The 20324-nt window shown below is 42.9% G+C and overlaps 1 protein-coding gene across 4 annotated transcripts in view; it reads right to left on the reverse strand.

Moving 5' to 3' along the window:
• Positions 1 to 294: 294 nt before the first annotated feature.
• LOC125152033 (ATP-binding cassette sub-family A member 9) overlaps positions 295 to 20324 on the reverse strand; it is a 63996-nt gene continuing 43966 nt past the window's right edge. For all 4 annotated transcript variants that reach the window (XM_047833716.1, XM_047833715.1, XM_047833714.1 and 1 more), the window contains 16 exons: positions 18621 to 18794; positions 18320 to 18433; positions 15415 to 15534; positions 13175 to 13243; positions 12370 to 12461; positions 11025 to 11145; positions 10298 to 10415; positions 9462 to 9553; positions 7167 to 7327; positions 6270 to 6345; positions 6103 to 6197; positions 5427 to 5546; positions 5085 to 5225; positions 4167 to 4246; positions 1545 to 1600; positions 295 to 1413 (listed from right to left, as the gene is read on the reverse strand). In XM_047833716.1, the coding sequence (XP_047689672.1) occupies positions 1315 to 1413; positions 1545 to 1600; positions 4167 to 4246; positions 5085 to 5225; positions 5427 to 5546; positions 6103 to 6197; positions 6270 to 6345; positions 7167 to 7327; positions 9462 to 9553; positions 10298 to 10415; positions 11025 to 11145; positions 12370 to 12461; positions 13175 to 13243; positions 15415 to 15534; positions 18320 to 18433; positions 18621 to 18794 (1728 nt within the window). In that variant the 3' untranslated portion in view covers positions 295 to 1314. The remainder of the gene's footprint in view (positions 1414 to 1544; positions 1601 to 4166; positions 4247 to 5084; positions 5226 to 5426; positions 5547 to 6102; positions 6198 to 6269; positions 6346 to 7166; positions 7328 to 9461; positions 9554 to 10297; positions 10416 to 11024; positions 11146 to 12369; positions 12462 to 13174; positions 13244 to 15414; positions 15535 to 18319; positions 18434 to 18620; positions 18795 to 20324) is intronic.

A 20324-nucleotide genomic window follows, 5' to 3' on the forward strand; every position in this document is an offset into this window, starting at 1 on the left:
GCTCGGTCCTGTGCAGTCCAGATGGTTCTGTAGGCAGCTCATCTCCAAATGCTAACTCCCAAGATAGTTTCCAGAAAATGTGGTTTCTGGCGACATCTTTCTTCTTGGCTTGCAAACAGCCACCCTGCCATGTCTTCATGTAATCTTTTCCCTGTGAGTGCACAGAGATGTGGCATCTCTTCCCCTTCTTATAAAGATACCAGGGCTATTGGATTGAGGCCCCAATCTTATGACCTCACTGAACCTTAATTATCTCCGTAAAGGTCCCATCTCCAAATACAGTCACACAGTTCAGAGCGTTAGCATATGAATTTCGGGGAAACACAATTCAGTCGGTAACAGCTGGCAACAATAGTTGTAACAGTAACAACAAAACACCCAAGTAAGAGTATACAAGTATATTGCATTGATTTTAAGCTGTCTACAGGGTCACCAGTTAGAGAGGTTGTAATGTACATCAACACGAGAAATTAAGATCTGCATGAGGATAGACGCTTGCATCATAAAAAAAAATGCAAAATCAGAAATATGTTTCAAGATTGTATGTAAGATATGTAATTTTTAAACTTTCGTCAACTTGATTATTGAAATTCCTACTGAAATTACTTAATAGGTTTCAAATTTCCTGTATGGTCACAACAGACAAAATATAGACTGTGCAATAGAAAATCTGAAAAATGACAGAAAAGGAAAATGCAGGTATTAAAAACCAACAGCAACGACAACAACAACAAAAAACCAAATCAACTGAATTACCAAAAGCGAATACTTGTGATAAACACCGGGTGCCATATGCAAGTGTTGAATCACTATATTGTGCACCTGAAACTGCTATTATACTGTATGTTTAACTAACTGGAATTTAAATAAATTTTTTTTTTAAAGCAAATACTGTGCGGCTGAATAATCACTGCCTCCCTTTCCCCCAAAATCAGGATTAGGTCTTACTTTGTACTTACGTACTGCATTCAAAAGGATAAGAAGATAGTATTTTGATGTTTGAAGACAGAAAATAAAACTGTCTCTGTCTCATCCTCAGAAACCCAAACATTCTATAATAAATGCATTTTTGATTGACCACCCTATGAAATGTGGGATTTCGTTGCTGGTATAGAAGCCGCGTGGTCTGGTTTCACGACTGTTCTCACTGACTTGGCTCCTTAGTCCCACTATATGTAATATTATTGAGAAAAATGGTGGCATGAGTTTCAAAAGCATTTTATATCATGTCTGAGATAAGATATATTCATGATATAAAATATTATCTTTCAAACGAGGCAGAAGCTTAAAGAGCGACATAGGGTATTTGGCGCATCAAGGGTCCTCCTGGGGGAGGAGCTTCCATCTAACTGAGGGGTCGAGTTCTTCGTCAAAGTCATCCAGCTCCTGCTCCTTGGAGAGCTCCAGGAACACCTGAGAGGGGCAAGAAATGAAGAGACGGGGAGGTCACGCTGCCTCCCACAGCTCCGAGCGAGTGCACAGCACGGGCACAGCTTGTACACTTCTGTCCCGCGGATGGAACAAAGTCCCTAAAACGGACCCACCTGCTCCAGGGTAGACTGCGAGAGGCTGTACTCCTCCAGGTCGAAGCTCTGTTTAACTGCAGAAAGATGGGTGCACATGAGGAGTTCACATCCTTTTTATCTGGAGAGTTTTACCAAGCTATGTACAAAAATGTACATGCAAATAGATTTTAAAATCTAAAATATAAGGTAATAGATATTGTCGGACTAAATATGGAAAGGCATGTGCTTGCTTCGGAAGCACGTATACTGAACACGGAGAGGCAGATTCACCCTATGGTCTTGTAACAAGCTGGAAATACTCTCCCATTGTCTTAGAGTTTGGGCAGGGCCACACAAGACTGGAACACGACGTAAGGGGCTCCAGGTGACCTATGCAGGGTAAGCGAAGAGATGGTTCCCTTTGGGCTAGAACACTACCATGTGCCCCTCTATGTCTGCCTTCCCTCTTCTTTACTCTGATCTTTGTTCCACAGGCTGACTTAAGAGGCTTTTTCTGGTGTTTTCCACCAGTGGCAGTTCATGAGGAGGGACAGAGGAGAGGGGGGCTCAAGGCCTTTATTCCTTCCTTCACTCCCTCCCTCACATCAACTTTGTGCCTTGATTGAAAGTCCCTGCTTCCCACCAGGTGGAAGTTCTACGTGATTCTACTCCTGGGTTCCAGTCACTGCTCCCTCTCTTAGTCTCTTCGGACCTAAGAATGGCAACATTTTTCCCGTTTCTAGCCTTGGGTACTTATGCTGAGCCTTGCCCCTTTGCAAATGGTCCCTTCATAGACCAAACTTTGTCTAATTCCCTTTTTTTTTTTTTTTACCATCTGTTATCCGTGCAGACTGTGATTAAGACCTCAAACGAGCAGACACGTAAAAGGAAGAAAATAATGAACAGAGAGGTAAGACTAGAAAGCAAAGGTTTCCTGTGGACAGTTACCGGATGTGGACAGAGAATGTGGTAGGATCAGCTTGCAATCTGGGCATGTGGGGTTGGGTCCTTGACTCATGTCTGGGAACATGTAAAGGATTGTGGACGGTGATGGCCCTGCACTTTCAGAGTGTGGAGAGGCAAAGGTGGTGCATCCCATGGGGGGTACCCCAAGAGACCTCTTGGAAGGGTAAGGGGATACCAAGAAGTGGCCCAGAGGCTGCAAGACACCCAGAGACCAAGAGGAGAAGGCATCGCCCACTCCAGAATGGAAGCTGTAGTCAGAGGTGGCAGACGGGAGGGGAGAGGGAGTCTTGAAGGAACTCACAAAAGCACCCCGTGAAAGGACCAGTGATTGATCATCTCTGCACAGGAGGCCCTGGTACCATTGTACAGCTCAAAGGGACTTAGATTAGGCAAAGCTTAATCTAATCAAGCATTGCTGTCATATTATTTCTTCTTCCCTCCCCTTACACTCCACACTGGAGAGGCTTAAAACATCAGCTTATGAGCAGAGGAGGGAAAAGTATAAGAAGGGAGTTAAGACCAACCATCCTACCTCCCTAGCTTCGGGTCTCCAAATGTTAAGCAGCTCCGACCTGGAGTGGGCATGGGAGGCTGGAGTATTGCAGTCTGCAAAACCCCAAAGTGATCTGATGGCGTGGGAGAATGAGTGTGTGTAGCACGACAGAGGAATGGTCATGGGCATGCATTGTGCTTGCACACTATCGGGCCCACCTCATTCAATTCATGTATCGCAGCTGAGAATGTGACTGTGTGTTCCTGGAACATCCCCCTCCCTGCCCCTAATTGGTTATGAAACACTTCATGTTGGTTTGAGTCTGTTGTGGGATTCCCTCCCATTGGAATGATGCAAAATTGATCATTAGGCCAAAATGGCCCATTGTGAAAATGGATACATAGACCCTAGAGCAAGGGTGACCGGCAGAAGGAGAAAGTGAAGAGAAAAGCTATCTGGGGCGATCCTCACCTTGTGTCAAGGAGAAACATTTCTCTAAGAACTAGAATCCTGGGGCTTCTAATGATGGACAGGGGACAAGAAAGCACAGATCAAGAAGAGGGGGAGGGTGTTCAGCTTTTTATCAGATTTCGTACACTGGCTTGATAGGCAAATGCCGAGCCCGTGGTAGATCAAAGCAGTATATAAAGATCACCATCCAAGAGTCTAGAAAAGAATTATGGCTTAGCCCATATCAACGGAGAGGAACCTCCTTATCAACGTCTAGTGCTGTTTAAGAGTACATACAGACAAAAACAATCATATATTGTTTGTTTGTATTTTTTTGTAAGAATTTGTGGACACTCCAGCCCCGAATGCCAACGATCTCTTCCCTCTAGAGCCTCATTCAATTAGGAGGGGATTTCTCAACCTTGGCACTAATGATATCTCAGTGTGATCATTCTTTGCAATGGGAGGGGCTGACCTGTGTGCATGACAGGATGTTTAACATCAATCCCTGGCCTTGACCTGGGGGCGACCTACCAGTCACACCCTTCAACTCCACCCCCAGTTGTGACAGCCAAAGATATCCACAGACATTGCCAACTCACTCGTGGGTGAGAACCACTGGATTAAAAGTCTTAATCCTTTATTTGTGGTATGGCAGTATGACTTCATGTCCGTGTAACTCTATGCTGGTTTTACACGAGATTTGAATTTCTCTGTTTTCCCGAGTCCTATCTCTCAATAGTCACTCTTACCTATCTCTAATTTGAAGAAAGCCTGTGATAAGGGTCGCACATCCTCAACAGGCAACCTATAGACCATCAGTGAGGAGTACCTGTGAGAAAGAGAGAGTGAGGTTGAGATTCAGGTTTCAAGAAGATAACCATGGACGAACGCATGTGGAAAAGGCAGCAACAATGTCGTCACCAATTTTGTACGCATCTGCAGGTGGACGCAGCCATCATGTGGCTGCTCTTTAATCAACAAGAAGTCACTTTACTAAAGCAGAAGCATGAGGCGGCTCTTACAATAAGGGTCCCTTTTCCTCTTGGGGGGGATTGGGAGACAGAAAGGAGGAAACCGGCAGCATCTACACCTCAAGAAGGGAAGGAGCAGGATTACGTATCATCCCTCTTCGTGAGAAGAGAATCACGTTTAAGTAAAAAGGACTTCGTTCACCTCCAGGCTCCACTGTTAGGATTTGGCATTATCTCACCTACCTGAGCCTCAAATGCCATTACTGATAATAACAAAAATGCTAAGAGCCACCACTCACCGAGCTTTGACTGATGTCTAGTACTGGGCATGGGCTTTATACATTAATGCATTTAATGGGGATGGTTTTACCCTCTAGAAAGGATCATGATGACCTAGGTCCTCGCGTGCATTGGGACCCGGCACGTGACAGAACCACCAGGAACATATGTGAATTCCCTTATAACAGTCAGCTTCCAAATCAGCACATTGTTCCCTTATTTCTTTGCTGGGGTATCCTTTGGAATTGGACCTTTCTCTAATAATTAAAGTACTCGCAATGACCATAGAGTTAAAAAAAAAACCCACAAAAGATCAAGGAAAGCTTTTGTTTCTCTTCGCCATAATAAAAAAACACAACATATAGAAATAGAAAACGGAAAAACAAAACGATGAAACAAACTAACACCTATGTTTACCTTTCCTGCCGAGCAGCCTGGGGGAAAAGCCTCAGAATTTCACAGTGGAGGGGCTTCACTTGGGTGGGCGTCTTCACCTTCATCTCTAGCAGATAATCTTTGCCAAATTTGCTTTTCAGATGTTGTATGGAACCGATACATCTGGAGGTTGGAGGAAGACAAAGTCACGCAAGAGAAGAAGATGAATCTATTGCCGGTGACTTTCAGCCTCGGGAGGCCAGAGCCATGCAGAGGGGGAGCAGGCAGCCACTCCCGCCCCCGTATGGGGATAACCCGGTGCAGGGAAATGTGCTTTGCTCAGGTCCCACTGGAGACCAAGTGTGGGTATGGACGGCCACCCACCTCAGCCTTCCAGACACCATGATGGCCACGCGGTCACACACGGCCTCAGCTTCTGCCATGTAATGCGTGGTCAGGAGGGCGCCTCTCTCCGTGTTCCTAAAGGTGGCCCGGATCACCTGCCTAAAGTTAGGCCAAGGGGCACGTTACCTAGTGGAAATGCTCAGGGCAAGACGAAAAGACTTGTAAACGCACCTCCATTGACACCCATGAAGCAACTAGTGAATTCAGATTAGCAAGGAGTTTCGGAGGGACAACAGTCATGTAAATAACCAAACTATTGGGTAGAGTATATCATTCAGAGCATGGCTGGGGCTGAATGATCTTAGAGTATTCCTAAGGACTTGGGATTTTTTTTTTTTCCTCCATAAGAACTGTGTATCAGGTGATGTTGCAGAAATCAAGCCTGAATAATGATAGGTGGGTTTGGTTGAGTATAAAAAGGGCCACGCATACCCAGAAGACCTACCAGGAAAACGAAATTCACTGAGTTTTAAGGTGTTAGAATGATCTTTTTCTCCTGAATAAAAACTGGCTGTGATAAGACATTAGATCTTTCCCCCTTTCGTATTGCATTATCTGATAATGCGGTGTCTTTCACCTTATAAACAATGACTGTGAAGATCAGTTGTTATAGGATTAATAAATTCACTTAGGGTTACTCATGACACCTCCTCACCACATGTGCTGCTGCCCCTCGGGGTCCATCCCCGTGGACGGCTCGTCCAGAAGCACCACCGATGGGTTTCCCAGGATGCTCAGCGCGAAGCACAGCTGGAACAAGAGGAACAGCGTGTCTGGGGCCGACAGGTGGGGTGTGCAGAGGAACGCTGAGCCCCCTCTTACCTTCCTCTTTATTCCCTCGGATAAGGTCCTCACGGGCAGCTTCAGCTGGTCCTGGAGCTTCAGCGCATCCGCCAACCTGAAGGGAGCGGAGCAAGCCAATCCATATTACCGCCACACGATGGGGAATATACGTAGAAGAATAGGCAAATCAGAGCAACCACTATATTAAGAGACATTTAAAAAAGAGTATTCTGAGTGATCGGGGCGCCTGGGTGGTGCAGTCGGTTAAACATCTGACTCTTGGTTTCAGCTCAGGTCATGATCTCACGGCTGTGAGATCGAGTCCCACATCAGGCTCTGCGCTGACAGCATGGAGACTGCTTGGGAGTCTCTCTCCCTCTTTCTCTGCCCCTCCTCTGCTCATGCTCTCTCTCTCTCTCTCTCTCAAAATAAATAAATAAACTTAAAAAAAAGTTTCTTTAAAAAAAAAGTATTCTGAGGGATCATAAATTGAAACTACCTAGGATACTTCATGAACCTTTCTTGGCGGTCAAATACATATTTTCAATGACTTCTTTCCATATTAAGAATAATATGAGGCAAACCATAAGAGACTCTTAAATACAGAGAACAAACTGAGGATTGATGGGGGCTGGGGGAGAGGGGAAAGTGGGTGATGGGCACGGAGGAGGGCGCTTGTTGGGATGAGCACCGGGTGTTGTATGGAAACCAACTTGACAATAAATTATATTTTAAAAGGAGAATGATATGAACATTTTCTCTCCAGCTTAATGTGTGAGAACACAACACTGGACTGGCTTCTTGGTGACAAAGTCTTCTCCCACAAGAATGGAGTCATCAGTTAGGATCTGAATCTTAATCCTTCCTTAATTCTGGGTCAACGTCATTCCTACCACATCCCTCCAGTAGTGAACGGGCATGTCTCCCCCCATGTACCGTGTGATGGTGACAGTGGCGTCCCCCTTCTTCAGCCCTCTGATGGCGGCAAACACCTCCAGGTGTTCCCTCACTGACAGGTTGGGCCAGAGCACGTTCTCCTGAGGACAGTACCCCAGGAACCCGAGGGAGGCTCCTTCGCCACTCCCTTTCAACACCACCTGCACAGAAAGTTCATTCTCACATTCAGTCCAAAATTGTGTATACCTGTGTATGTGCACGTGAGGGCATATTTCAGGGATGCCCTTCTTTCACACCCATGGCAGCCAAGAGGGCAAAAGTAAATAAGGGATCACTTAGCTCTAGGAAAAAGATGGTAATAACGCCCAAAATCAAAAGGAAGATATCCCACATTGTTGTATCCCTCTACTGTAGTTTAGACTTTATTACCAAGTCCATTACCTTGATTGAGTTCAGGGTCGCTTACTTGGTTGTCCGTTGCTTGACTTCCTTCATTGACCCAAACATTCAAAGGATTTGATACTCATCGAGGATTCTATTTCCCCAATGTCAAATTAGCTATAACTATAGGATCTGTTTCACAAGTTTGTCGTAAAATAAGGCAGTGGTCCTCAATTAGGGGCAATCCTCCTTCCAGAGGACATCTGGTAATGTCTGCAGCTGTTCTTGGTTGTTACACTTGGGTGCTGCTGGGATCGAGTGCATACAGGTTGGGGAGGCTGCTCGATATCCTACAACGCAGAGGACGTCCCTCACAATAAAAATCGTCTAGTCCGAAGTGTTACCAGTGCCAGGCTTGAGAAATCCTGTACTAAGGTAATAAACGAAAAGTCCTGGGCACTAGTCTGGCCCACAGGAACCCATAAATACCAATACATAGCACTTTTTTATTTTTATGAGCTAGTCACTGTGCCATATGATCGCATTAACAGGTCGTGTGTACCAGGGCTTACTAGGTGCCAGAATCTGAGCATCTTCTGTGTTTTGAATCACTTTACCCTTAGAAAAACTGTATTTGACTCAGATATTAGTTTTATCATCTCTGTTTCACATAGGAGAAAACTAATGTGTGCATCGATTTAAAAACCTGGGCAGAAGGTCACACAAGGTAAACCGGGGGTTAAACCTGGGATCTGCCTTCAGAATCCAAGCCCTTGACCTTGATGTTATATTCTCTCTCCCCGGTACAAAAGAGGAGACAACTAGTTAATGTGGGCTCACAGAACTTTCAATCTAGAGAGAGAAATGGGAAATAAAAGCACGTCAGCACATAGGGGGATGAATTCTAGCCCCCGCTTGATGCTTTCGAGGCAATAAATGTGATAAAGAATAAAAAGCGAAGATCCATCGTAGCTACGAGTGTGGTCGGGGAAAGTCCTTTTGGGGAGGTGAATTTTAAGGTGGCAAGAAGGAGGTAACCAAGTCTATGCAAAGCCGAAGGAAGAGCACTCTTTGCCAATGGAAACATCAACCCAAAGATCCTAGAGAGGGAAGGTGACCAAAGGCCAATCTGAGTGACGGGTGAGCTGAGCCCAGATCTTGCAGGGCCTTTTTTGGTCATAGTAAAGATTTTGGATCTTCTTGTTTATTTATTTATTTACATTTAATTTTTTGAGAAGCAGGGAGAGAGCGGGAGAGGGGAAGAGGGAGAGAGAATCCCAAGCAGGCTCCACGCTCAGCACGGAGGGCTCGATCCCACAACTCTGGGATCATGACCTGAGACGAAATCAAGAGTCGGACGTTCCACCGACTGAGCCGCCCAGGCGTCCCAAGATTTGGGGTCAAATCTACCTGACGGATGCTAAGTAGGATAGAGACATGATCTCATGTGCATCTTTTAAGGACTGCTTCGGCTGCCGTGTGAGGCAAGCGTAAAAATGGAAAGACAGATTGGAAACCTCTGTAGCAAACCACACCACTGCACAACCTCTCTTCATGATTGCTCCCTGGGCCCTGGATCTTGGCAATTCGATTCAACAAGTCCTCAGGGTACACAAGTCAAAAAAAAAAAAAAACCAAAACCAAAACCCCCCAAATCATTTGACCACGAATAAAGCTAGTGTTCAGCTTTACTTACCGAAACATTTCCTTTTAGTGTCGCTACCTTTCATTCGATAAAAAGGATATTAGCGATACTATGTAGCCCTTGTTCAGCACCTAACTATTTTTGGAATTAAGGAGAGAAATTTTTACTTAGTTCTCTTCATTCAAGGCATCAATCCATGGATTAATAAGAAAGGATCCTTTACGTGTTTTTAAGATTGTCATCGGTGTTCATTAGTTCATGCTTGTTTTAGGCAGCATTAATGGCCAGATTTCTGTGTGTTTACTGACCTGCCCTGAGGTTGGATTTGTGTCCCCAGTTATCATCTTAATGGTTGTACTTTTACCAGCTCCATTGTGTCCTAAGAACCCTATGACTTCACCTGAAAGAGATAGGTGGGCTCAGCGTTATTGCTTCAAATAATTACAGCGCAAACAAAAACAAATACTACTGGAGGGCTCACGACGTGTCAAACTCTGTGTCAAGTGCCCCAATGTAGTATCTCACCTATCCCCCTCCTCCCTCCCACACACACCTAGCATTGTTATTGGCTTCCTTTTATAGGCAAAGAAACTCAGGAGGGATATGTAAGCTGCCCATGGTCGTAGAGCCAATAAGATGCCGAGCTGGAACTGAAACAAATTTTGATCCCAGAGTCTGTTGCATTTAAGGGACCCTTGTCCAACATGTGCTGTTTGCTTGAATGCACAATGTACTGCTGGGCCCCAGTGAGTTCCCTCCTGTCCACAATCCCTGGATGAAATAAATGATATTACTTTAAAAGCTACCCCAGCCTTCTTAACAGAAAGACTGCCTCTTTTTGTTTTTGTTTTTGGAGTTTTATTGTTTTTTGTTTGTTTCTCCCGCTGTTACGCTTTTTTGTCTATTGGCCTGTTTTAATAGAACAGACGTAGCTGTCTTCTTAGGCAAAGGAAAAAAACCCCACTGATATAGCATCACTGAGGCTTCTAAGCAGGATGGATGTGCCTGTGTCTGCTGACGAGCTGGCTGCTTTGTAGAATCATCAACAGAGGGCCCCATATTCAGGAACTATTATTCCCTCCCAAAGAACTCATCTCCAGAGGTCAAGCTAGCTCTGCAAACAGTTGAAACTGCTTTCTCCAACCTTTTTTAACACAGAAGGAGACATTTCTTATGGCCACTTTTTTCTTCCTCTTGGCAAAACAGTTCCTCTTCTTGCCCGCATATTCCTTCCGCAGACAGCTCGCAATGATGACCGGTTTCTGCAGAGACAGTCAAGTAACAACGGGCCTTTGTTCTCACCTTGAAATGAGGGAGTGTTCCACACTCCCTCCAGCCACATTTTCCCCTGTGCAGAGTCATGACTCAGACACGTCGTTTCCCCAGAAAATGCCATTTTCAAGTGAGCCCTCCCAGTCTGTCGCCCTGTAGGAGATAACATTTGCACCGTATCGCATGATCTGTCCTCGCCCTTCCTCTGGAAATAGGAATAGACACATCCACCAACCAACAGGGCTGTTAAGACACACACACGTACACACATGCACACAAACACACATACGCCCCGGATAAACTGTCTCCTCTTGCAGCAAGCTTTACTCAGCTCACAAAACTCACAAAGTCTGACTTAGGTTTTGTAATGTTTAGCTTTGCTTCCCCAAACTGCGACCCTGAAAACTAAATTAACAAATCTGTGTCCGCGAGCATGTGTGTGTATTTCCCTTGTTCTCTTATTGTTGTGGGCATTGCTTAGTCACTGATGTCAAGTACTGAGCTACGTGGGTGAGGATGAAAGAACATCAAAGTGTTTTTCAAAAGATTGAGATAGGGAAGTAGCCCCTTTCTTGGATGCACATGTTTAGTGGCTCGACCTCTTCGAAATCTGCAACCGTCACTGCATTTGTGGTTCTCATTCTTTCCATCTGAACATCTTTATCCTCCCCTTCGGGTTCTTCAGGGTTTGGACAAATATCACTGCCTCTTGGAGAAATTCTAAAATCAAAACAGTCTGTTAATAACAGGTTTCCAGTTGAAAAGCTTGTCGCAAAAATAGTGAACATTCTGCAGGCTGCTCAATCATTTGAATAGATGAACTCTGAGTACAACGCAGGCTCCATTTTTCTGCTCTCTACTGTCTGCCTTGCAAACAGCCTGGTTTCCATCAATGAGGCAACTGAGGCTACTCTTACATCATCTTTGCTTTCTGCCTAGGTTTAATTTTCCTCGTCAGTTGTGGCTTTTTTTTTTAATAATAAAATAGTACATACTCTCTGGCAAAAGATTTGGGGCCACCATTTGCACGAAAAAGGCACCTAGCAACTGTAATTTTGACATGGATGGAATTCTGAAGACCTTGCAAGAACTGTGGATTAAAACAGTTGGAATCAGGGATGCATCCCAGAAAATCCAGGGCACAGAATCACCAGTAAGTGAGCACTGTCTTTTCTTAGGAATAGGTCAGAATCCCCCATTCCTGATTGCTACCAATTCAGTTCAATTCAATTCAATTCAATTCAATTCAATTCTTTGCTTCATCATCCCCACCACTGAGGACTGTGGATTCTCAGCTCCCTCCTTCATACTGTTACAAATTACTGCTGTAAACAGATTTCCTAAAACATGGCTGTCATCTTGTCATACTCCTGCCCTAACACCTACTTCACACTTGAACTTGATTCATATTTTGTAAGTTAGGCGAAGTTCCCAAACCACACCGGTCTCGGTTTCCCGTTATGCAATCTGCAAAATCTCCTCTATGCTTCTCTATTCCAAAACCCTCCAAAATTTAGCTTCAATTTAATTTTCTATTATCATTTGACACAAACGTAAAGTTCTTTCCAGCTGCCTTCTCAAATCTGTAGGAAGGTGGTGTTTATATCAACTTTTGTTCTTTTGCTCAGACTATTCTATCTTCCTGGATTGGCTACACTTAGCCATTATTTTAAAGATTTGACCTCTCATATATAACTTTCTTCTAGTATGTAAGTGAAATTATGGTATTCCTTAATTTTTTGGCGTCTTATGTGTACTAATGCGGCTTCTCTCACTGTAGCAAGCTCATTAAAATAGCATGAATTATAATAATTTTGTACAGTACACAATTCCTGGAAGACAATCCCGTGTAGTAATTTTTATGTAATCAACTTAGGCATATTAAAATGTTTTCCACAATGAGTATTAAAATAAAACATGAAATTTTCTTTGAATTTTCTCAACCTGAACACAGGATCTTTTCTCATTAGTTTCTTCCTGAACTTCATTTCCAGACACCGGAGAACAAAAACAAAAATGCAAAAGTGAAGGTAAGGCTAAGGGGAGAAAAAGACAATTAGTATTAGAAATCGCCATAAAAACAACAATTTCAGCGCTGGAATTTGTTTAAGGAGTTTGAGCATATGTACAAAGGTAGGTCTGATAACATTTTCACAAGTTTGAAAGAGAATCTAATGTCCAATGAAACTCTCAGAGCTAACTTCACTGCTTTTCAGAGAAACCACAAGAGACCAGATAGTAGTAAGTTGGTACTAGGCTATTCACGCCATCGCGAACTTGGACTTCATACTCGGTGTCAGATGATTTTTACACACATAGTGGTCCAGATTTTAAAGCCCATGTGTGCGTGCATGCGTGTGTGTGTGTGTGTGTGTGTGTGGTGTTGTTTCCGATGCCTAAAATGCTGGACTTTTATTTTTTTTTTTTAATTTTTTTTCAACGTTTTTTATTTATTTTGGGACAGAGAGAGACAGAGCATGAACGGGGGAGGGGCAGAGAGAGAGGGAGACACAGAATCGGAAGCAGGCTCCAGGCTCCGAGCCATCAGCCCAGAGCCTGACGCGGGGCTCGAACTCACGGACCGCGAGATCGTGACCTGGCTGAAGTCGGACGCTTAACCGACTGCGCCACCTAGGCGCCCCTAAAATGCTGGACTTTTAAGGGCCAATATCAAACTTTTTAACTCAATGCTAAGCATCCAAATGTGTCCCTCTCATGCAAAAACATTTAAATGGAAATGTATTCTTACTATTAGCAGGGCCAGAAATACAATCTGATGTTCTGAAGCTCCTAAATAATCCGTGGAGTCGGGAGAAATCTGCAAAATGAGGCAAAGCATGTTTAGATGAACCTCTATCTGTTCTTGAATCTCATCTCATCTAAGATAAACGAATGTCCATTAAATGACCTTGCCAGAGTTTTCTCTTGTGCATCAGGTAAAGTCAATTTCTGTGTAATGTGTCTTCCTTGCTTTCAAGGTCACTCAGTGTCCTGTCATCCTGTGCTTGGCTCTAAGCTCAGATGCTTCTATACACTGCGTCAGCAGGATTTGTCCTGACCCATCAAAGCCATGGGCAGGATTCATCTTAAGACAAACCCTCTCCCCTAATTTCACCTGCCTTGCTCTCTACGTCTGCGTTCCTTCTGCCTCTTCTTCTCCAACGGCCCTGGAACCATATGTTGCTCCGTCCCTTGCTCCACCAGCTCTGAGAACAGTCCTGACAACCCCTCATGCTAAAGACAAAAGCTATTCGCCTGGAGTTTTCCATGGTTGTCATTAGATTTACAATACGTGCATACATAATACACAGGCATAATACTTAAGGGCATGATTTTCATGAGAGTCACAATACGTTTTGAAACATCCCCCAAATCTTCAGTAAATAAAGAGTAAAGAGCCAATTTTGTTTCTTGAGCTGTGTTTCCCAGGACCTTTTTCTGAACAATTTTAAGCTGAGATAGTGAATCTCTACCACCGCCATCCACCGTCACCGCCATCCACCGTCTAGAAAAGATGACTTTTTTTTTTTTCTCCTTGAACAGTTTGCCAGGACCCTGGCATTATTTCAAATGATCTTGCTCTCCTCCGTGCCTTGGTCACCCACTTTCAAGAACTGGACCGCATCCCAAATCAACTTCAGACCCCCTAATCTTTGCCCTGTCTACCACGTTTTAGTTTTTCAGCTTCCTTGCTCTACTATCCTTATTCTGTGATTTGGAGTTGGTGACCCTCCAGCCCACCGACCCAACCCCTTTCTCACTGTCCACAAACCTCCTAATTTCCTTAACTGCGTCATTCCCTGGTCTGTTGGTACAATTCCTCCTTATACAGAACTGCTGCTCCTTTATCCTTCTCTTTGTCGGACTCACGCGGCAAAACACTAACCCTGATTGAATCCAATGCCGAGGAGGAGGCTATGATAAAACAGCAACAACAAACCACCACCAACAACAAAGCCATCAGCTTTGCTGACTTCACGTGAAAAGTAGGGCAAGGAGTCTTTTAGTACTTCCCGTCAGTGCTACTGACTACTTTCTGAAATGATTGCTTACTATTCTCCTCATTCGACTCCTTTTCCATCTCCCTGTTATTCTTTTTAGCAAAACCAGAAGTGGCTGTCTCTAGACCCTGTACCCCTTCCTCATTTCACATTATCGACCAAGCTTCCTCTTGTTGGGTTTTGTGTTCAACCTCCGTTGAGTTCTATCTTGTTGATATCACCAATGGCTTCCATGTAGTCAAATCCAGCGGTCTCTTCTCGGTTGTCAACTTTTAAGACCTCTGTGTTAATGGCTGAATCACTCCCTCCTTCCTGAAACATTCTTTATTGCCATCTGGCACGCAACCCAGTGTACGGATGCTTTTAGTGTTTAAGGAGGGTTTCTGAGAAGAGATCCTGGCACACAACGGTCCCCCATTTTTTCTCCTACCTCATGGGCTCCTTCTCAACCTGACTTGCTGACTCTTCCTCTTCCCAATCTTTAAATTTTGGAGTTCAAGGCCAAACCCTTGGTCCAGTTTTTATACTGACTCAGGAGGTTATATAATCTGGCCCCATGGCTTTAGATATCACTTATATGCTAATGAATCTCAGTAACCACATGCTGAATTTCAGACTCCAACATCCTACCGGCTACATATTTCCCACCGCATGCCTATTAGGAATCTTAAACCTAATATGTCTAAAATGAACAGAAAAAGCACATCTCATTAGCCTCCCACTAGGGTCATTTGTTCCCAGGAGAGAGGGTTTTCATGAGAATTATAACATTCCACTACTGTGGAGTTGCCTTTGACCTTCATGAACCAAGGAAGAACTTCCTTATTGACTAACATGACCCTTGCCTATTATAAGAGAATGATCTCTCCAAAGACAGAGGCTTCAAATATTGTACAGATAAGGACTCCACCTACATTTTTACCATATTCTAAGCTCTCTCTAATGGCCACGCATTTCATGACCCTATGGCAGGTGTGAAATTACTTACCTCGGAGAAAATGAATAGAGAGCCAATCAGTGTGAAAGGTGGTATTAATATGGTGCAGAGAAATAGCCCCAGAAATCCATATTCATTTAGATCCGTAGCAACTATCGAGAAGATGGTGATCTAAAAAATAAAGTGCAGCCTAATTTCACTAACGCGAAAGAATCTGAATTCTAGGACGTTTTCCAAGAGAGTGAGAATTCATCTCACGAAGGTTCCCATTTTCAACTTTTGCCTCCTAAGGCCATACTGACACCATGTTTGCTTTCTTTTTTTTCTTTGTGACACAAGATTGTGTCACAATTCTGCATTGGAGTGACTGACATTTGTAAGACACAACAGGGCTTCTCAAATTCAACGCGTGCACACATCAGCTGGAATCCTTGCTGAAATTTGGATTCTGACAAAAGGGCTATTTCTTACACATTACTCTGGATTTTTTTTCCATTTCACAGCAGGTCATAGACACCTGTTTGGGTTTAGGGACACCAGCTATTCCATCTTCATAGCTGCACAGTATTTCCTTGACTGGATGTGCAAGCATTCAACGGTTTTGCCTTCAGAAAGTGTGTTGTTTCCATGTCTCTGCCCCTGTAAATGATGGTCTACACAAACCCTTGTAGATTGACACTCACCGTCTTCAAGGAAACGTTCTGAGATTCTGAGAAGTGTAAATGCAGGTTAACATTTATGTGAATTCGAAATTTCAACAGTTACTAACAGATAATTTTTCAAAACGATGGTGACACTCTATTTGCTTATAAACCATGAATCCGTGTGTATTTTATACCTCCTCACTGACGCAGGGTGCTATAATTAATTCCTGCAGGTGTCTTTGTTTTATTGCTGATATTAAGCAAACAGCTGTATAAGCTTACTATGTTTTTTGGTTTTAGTTTTATTTTTAGTAATTTGTCCTTCCAGTGTTTATACTTTTTACTGGGCATTTTTAAAGGAATTGTATGGTGTTTTCTTAATTCATGCAGTTTTCCTCTGTTGGTTTGATAGCTGCTCATGCTGCACCATCATCACAATCTGAAATAAATCACTGGCCTGCTTTTCCTCTTCTTTTAAATTCCTTCTGGGTTTTCTTTGTCATGTTTTTGTTTAGGGAACTGTCCTTGATTTTCCAGGCTAATTTGATTTTTTTTTTTTTTTGGCTCTTTCTTAGGATTTGTTATTAAAGTTATGCTCGCTTTATAAAAGGAACTATTACACTTTGTGGATTTTTAAAATATAAATATGTTTGGGGTGCCTGGGTGGCTCAGTTGGTTAAGCGTCCGACTTTAGCTCAGGTCACGATCTCGCGGTCCGTGAGTTCGAGCCCCACGTCGGGCTCTGTGCTGATGGCTCGGAGCCTGGAGCCTGCTTCCGATTCTGTGTCTCCCTCTCTCTCTGCCCCTCCCCTCGTTCATGCTCTGTCTTTCTCTGTCTCTAAATAAACGTTAAAAAAAATAATTAAAAAAATAAAGAAAAAAAAATATAAATATGTTATAACCATGATTCCCAAATCTACGCAATCTTCATGGATGTTTAACAGAATTCAGTGGTCCCGACCAGTGCTTTTATAGCATTTCTTATTTTCTTAAGTTCTTTATTTTAGCTTATTTCTTGGTTGGATTAATTTCATCCTTAAACGGTTCATCTTTCTTCCACCAGCTTTATTGAGATATTATTGACACATAACATTGGGTAAGTTTAAGGTGTACAATGGGATGATTTGACACACATATATATTGTGAAATGATTACCAAAATAAGGTTGGTTACCACATCCCGAACTTCACACAGTTACCATTTTGTTGTGACAATGAGCAGATTTAAGAGCTACCCTCTTAGCAACTTTCAAGTCAATGGTACAGCCTTGTTAACTATAATCGTCATGCTTAAATTAGATCCCCAGAACTTACTCATCTGATAACGAAATTTGTACCCTTTGACCAATATCTCCCTATTTCCCTCACCCACAGCCGCTGGTTACCACCATTCATTTCTCTGTTTCTATGAGGTTGGTTTTTTAGGTTCCAGACATACGTGAAATCATACAGTATTTGTCTCTTCCTGCCTGACTTATTTCACTTAGCCTAATCTCCCCAAGGTTAATCCTGCAAGCAGCAGGATTATTATGGCTGAATAATATTCCATGGTATGTATATACTACATTTTCTGCAGCTATTCGTCTGTCAGTGGATAATTAGGTTGTTTCCACGTCTCGGCTATTGTGACTAAGGCTACAATACACAAGGGGTGCACGTACCTCTAAGAGGTAGTGATTTCATTTCTTTCGAATAAATACCCAGAAGCAGAATTGCTGGATCATATAGTACTTCTATTTTTTTTTAATTTCCGAGGAAACTCCATACTGGTTTCCACAGTGGCTGCACCAATTTACATTCCCAATAGCAGCGTAAAGGGTTCTCTTTTCTCCATATCCTTGCCAGCATTTCTTATCTCTTCTCTTTTTGAGGATAGCCTTCTTAACAGGTGGGAAGTGATGGCTCAGTGTGGTTTTGACTTGCATTTCCCTGGTGATTAGTCACATTAAGCTTATTTTCACGTACCTGTTAGCTATTTGGATGTGTTCTTTAGAAAAATGTCTATGTGCCTTACCCATTTTAAAATCAGATGATGACGGCGATGCTTACTTCGCTATTGAGTTATATAGGTTCCTTACGTAGCTCGGATATTAACCCCTTACTAGATCTATGGCTGTAAATATTTCCTCCATTCCATACATTGCCCTATCATTTTGTTGATTGTTTGGTTTTCTGTGCAGGAGCTTCTTTAGTTTGATATTCTCCCTCCCCCCACCCCCCCCGCCCCGTGGATTTTGCCTTTAAGACATATATTCTTAAAATGATTTAAAAATGATTTAAAAATAAAATAATGTGTACTGAATGCGTACTTACAATTAAGAAGAAAAATGACCAGACGCCACTATTTTTCCTCCCGTTGCGAAAAATGAATGAAATCACATATGTCAAGAAAACCAGGGAAGAGACATACCCAATAGTACACAAGATCTGAAAACAGAAATATTAAGGTTGGATAAGATAACTACTATCCAGGAAAGTATTCATCCTTAAGCCTCACCTTTCCAAACCATGCTATAGGAAAGGTAACGTGAAGTTCTTTAGTTTAAGATTAATCATGTTACGGCATTCATGAAATGCAGTCTAATAAAAGTATCTCATAATTTTTACCACTTACCTGGACTAACAGGTTTTGAATTACAAATACAATCTCATCTGGGCTGAACACGTAATCCATTATTTGCATGAGAAGGAGGATTAAGAAGTAGAGTGAAATATCCACCAGTGCCTGGCCAAACCAGTAGGCAGAAGGGTAGAGGCCTGAAATCCGGAGCTGGGAGTGAGCTTTGCTCTGGTAAAGGAAAGGAGGCATCATCAAAACTGCTCAACAGTTGAGAAATTGCAAATACGTGGTCACAAAATCATTCACTTTTGTCCTGTGTCCCTTTCGTATATCACACCGATTTAGTAAATGACACGGTCACTTGCCATACTCCTCTGTCAGGGGGATCAGTGGTGCTCCGGACCGTATGGTGACGTCACCGCCCAAGAGAGAAACGCACTCACATAACCAGCTCACGCTCCACCACCGAACGACTGGGCATTGCCTCAGTGAGAAAATTCCTGTTCTTTTCTTTGCAATGCTACTCTTCCTTTTGCGAGGACACAAATTGTACACAGATTCAAAAGATGTAGGTTTACAATTTCCTGTAAGACTCTTAAAATTTATGCTGAATGTGAACAGTCCATTTATAATTGGCATTTTATTTTAGGTCCAAGGAATGCTCTTCTAACAAGTCAATTTCATTACACGCTCTTTAGGTTGGCATAAGAAGACGTCTGCTAAAATTAATAACATAAAAATGGCCTTGATTTATTGCCTTGAAGTAAGCCACATCTTTCGTTATTACATAGGAAAACGAGGAAGTTGATTTTGATATTGTGACCCACTATAAGCTACATCGTTGCAGTGACTGTCTTAACACAAGGCTTAAAATGTTACTTGAATGTTCCTAACAGTGAAGCACAAAAGTAATAAAAAATTTTAAATCTAAAATTGAATCTATGTAAAGACATTCGTTAGGAAAACAGTTGGAATGGAGACAAATATTCTGGAAAGGGGAATGTACCCAGAAAAAAAGCAGGAGAGAGAATAATAGTGAGGGTGTGTTAGAGAGCTGGACGTTTCCTGTTCGTTGATGTGTTTGTTTACTGAGCACACCATGTGCCTGACTTTGTGTTGGTCATGGGGTTCTTGGGGAGTTTGACTTGCAGTGAGGAAGGGGGATAAAAGCAACATGCAAATAAATGTAGCAAAAGCTACATAATCAAAATTGTTCACATTAAAATTTAAGAAGTGGGGTGCCTGAGTGGCTCAGTCGGTTGAGCGTCTGACTCTTGATTTCGACTCAGGTCGTGATCCCAGGTTCATGGGATGGAGCCCTGCATTGGGTTCCGCACTGGGCACGGAACCTGCTTTGGATTCTCAATCTTTCTCTCTCTCTTTCCCTGCCCCTCTCCCGCTCTCTCTCAAATATAAAATAAAATAAAATAAAATAAAATAAAATTTAAGAAGTAAAATTAAAAGTGTTAAGATAAGGATCATGTGAGAGCCTTTAGGAGGGAGATGAATTGGGGGCACCTGGGGGGCTCAGTTGGCTAAGTGTCTGACTTCGGTTCAGGTCATGATTTCACAGTTTGAGAGTTTGAGCCCCGTGTCGGGCTCTGTGATGACAGCTCAGAGCCCGGAGCCTGCTTTGGATTCTGTGTCTCCCTCTCTCTCTGCCCCTCTCCCACTCACGCTCCATCTCTCTAAAAAATAAATAAGCATTCAAAAATTTTTTTTATTTTTTTTATTTTTTTTTTTTTTATTTATTTTTAA

This window comes from Prionailurus viverrinus, chromosome E1 (assembly GCF_022837055.1).
Source record: "Prionailurus viverrinus isolate Anna chromosome E1, UM_Priviv_1.0, whole genome shotgun sequence".
Classification (NCBI taxonomy): Eukaryota; Metazoa; Chordata; class Mammalia; order Carnivora; family Felidae; genus Prionailurus; species Prionailurus viverrinus.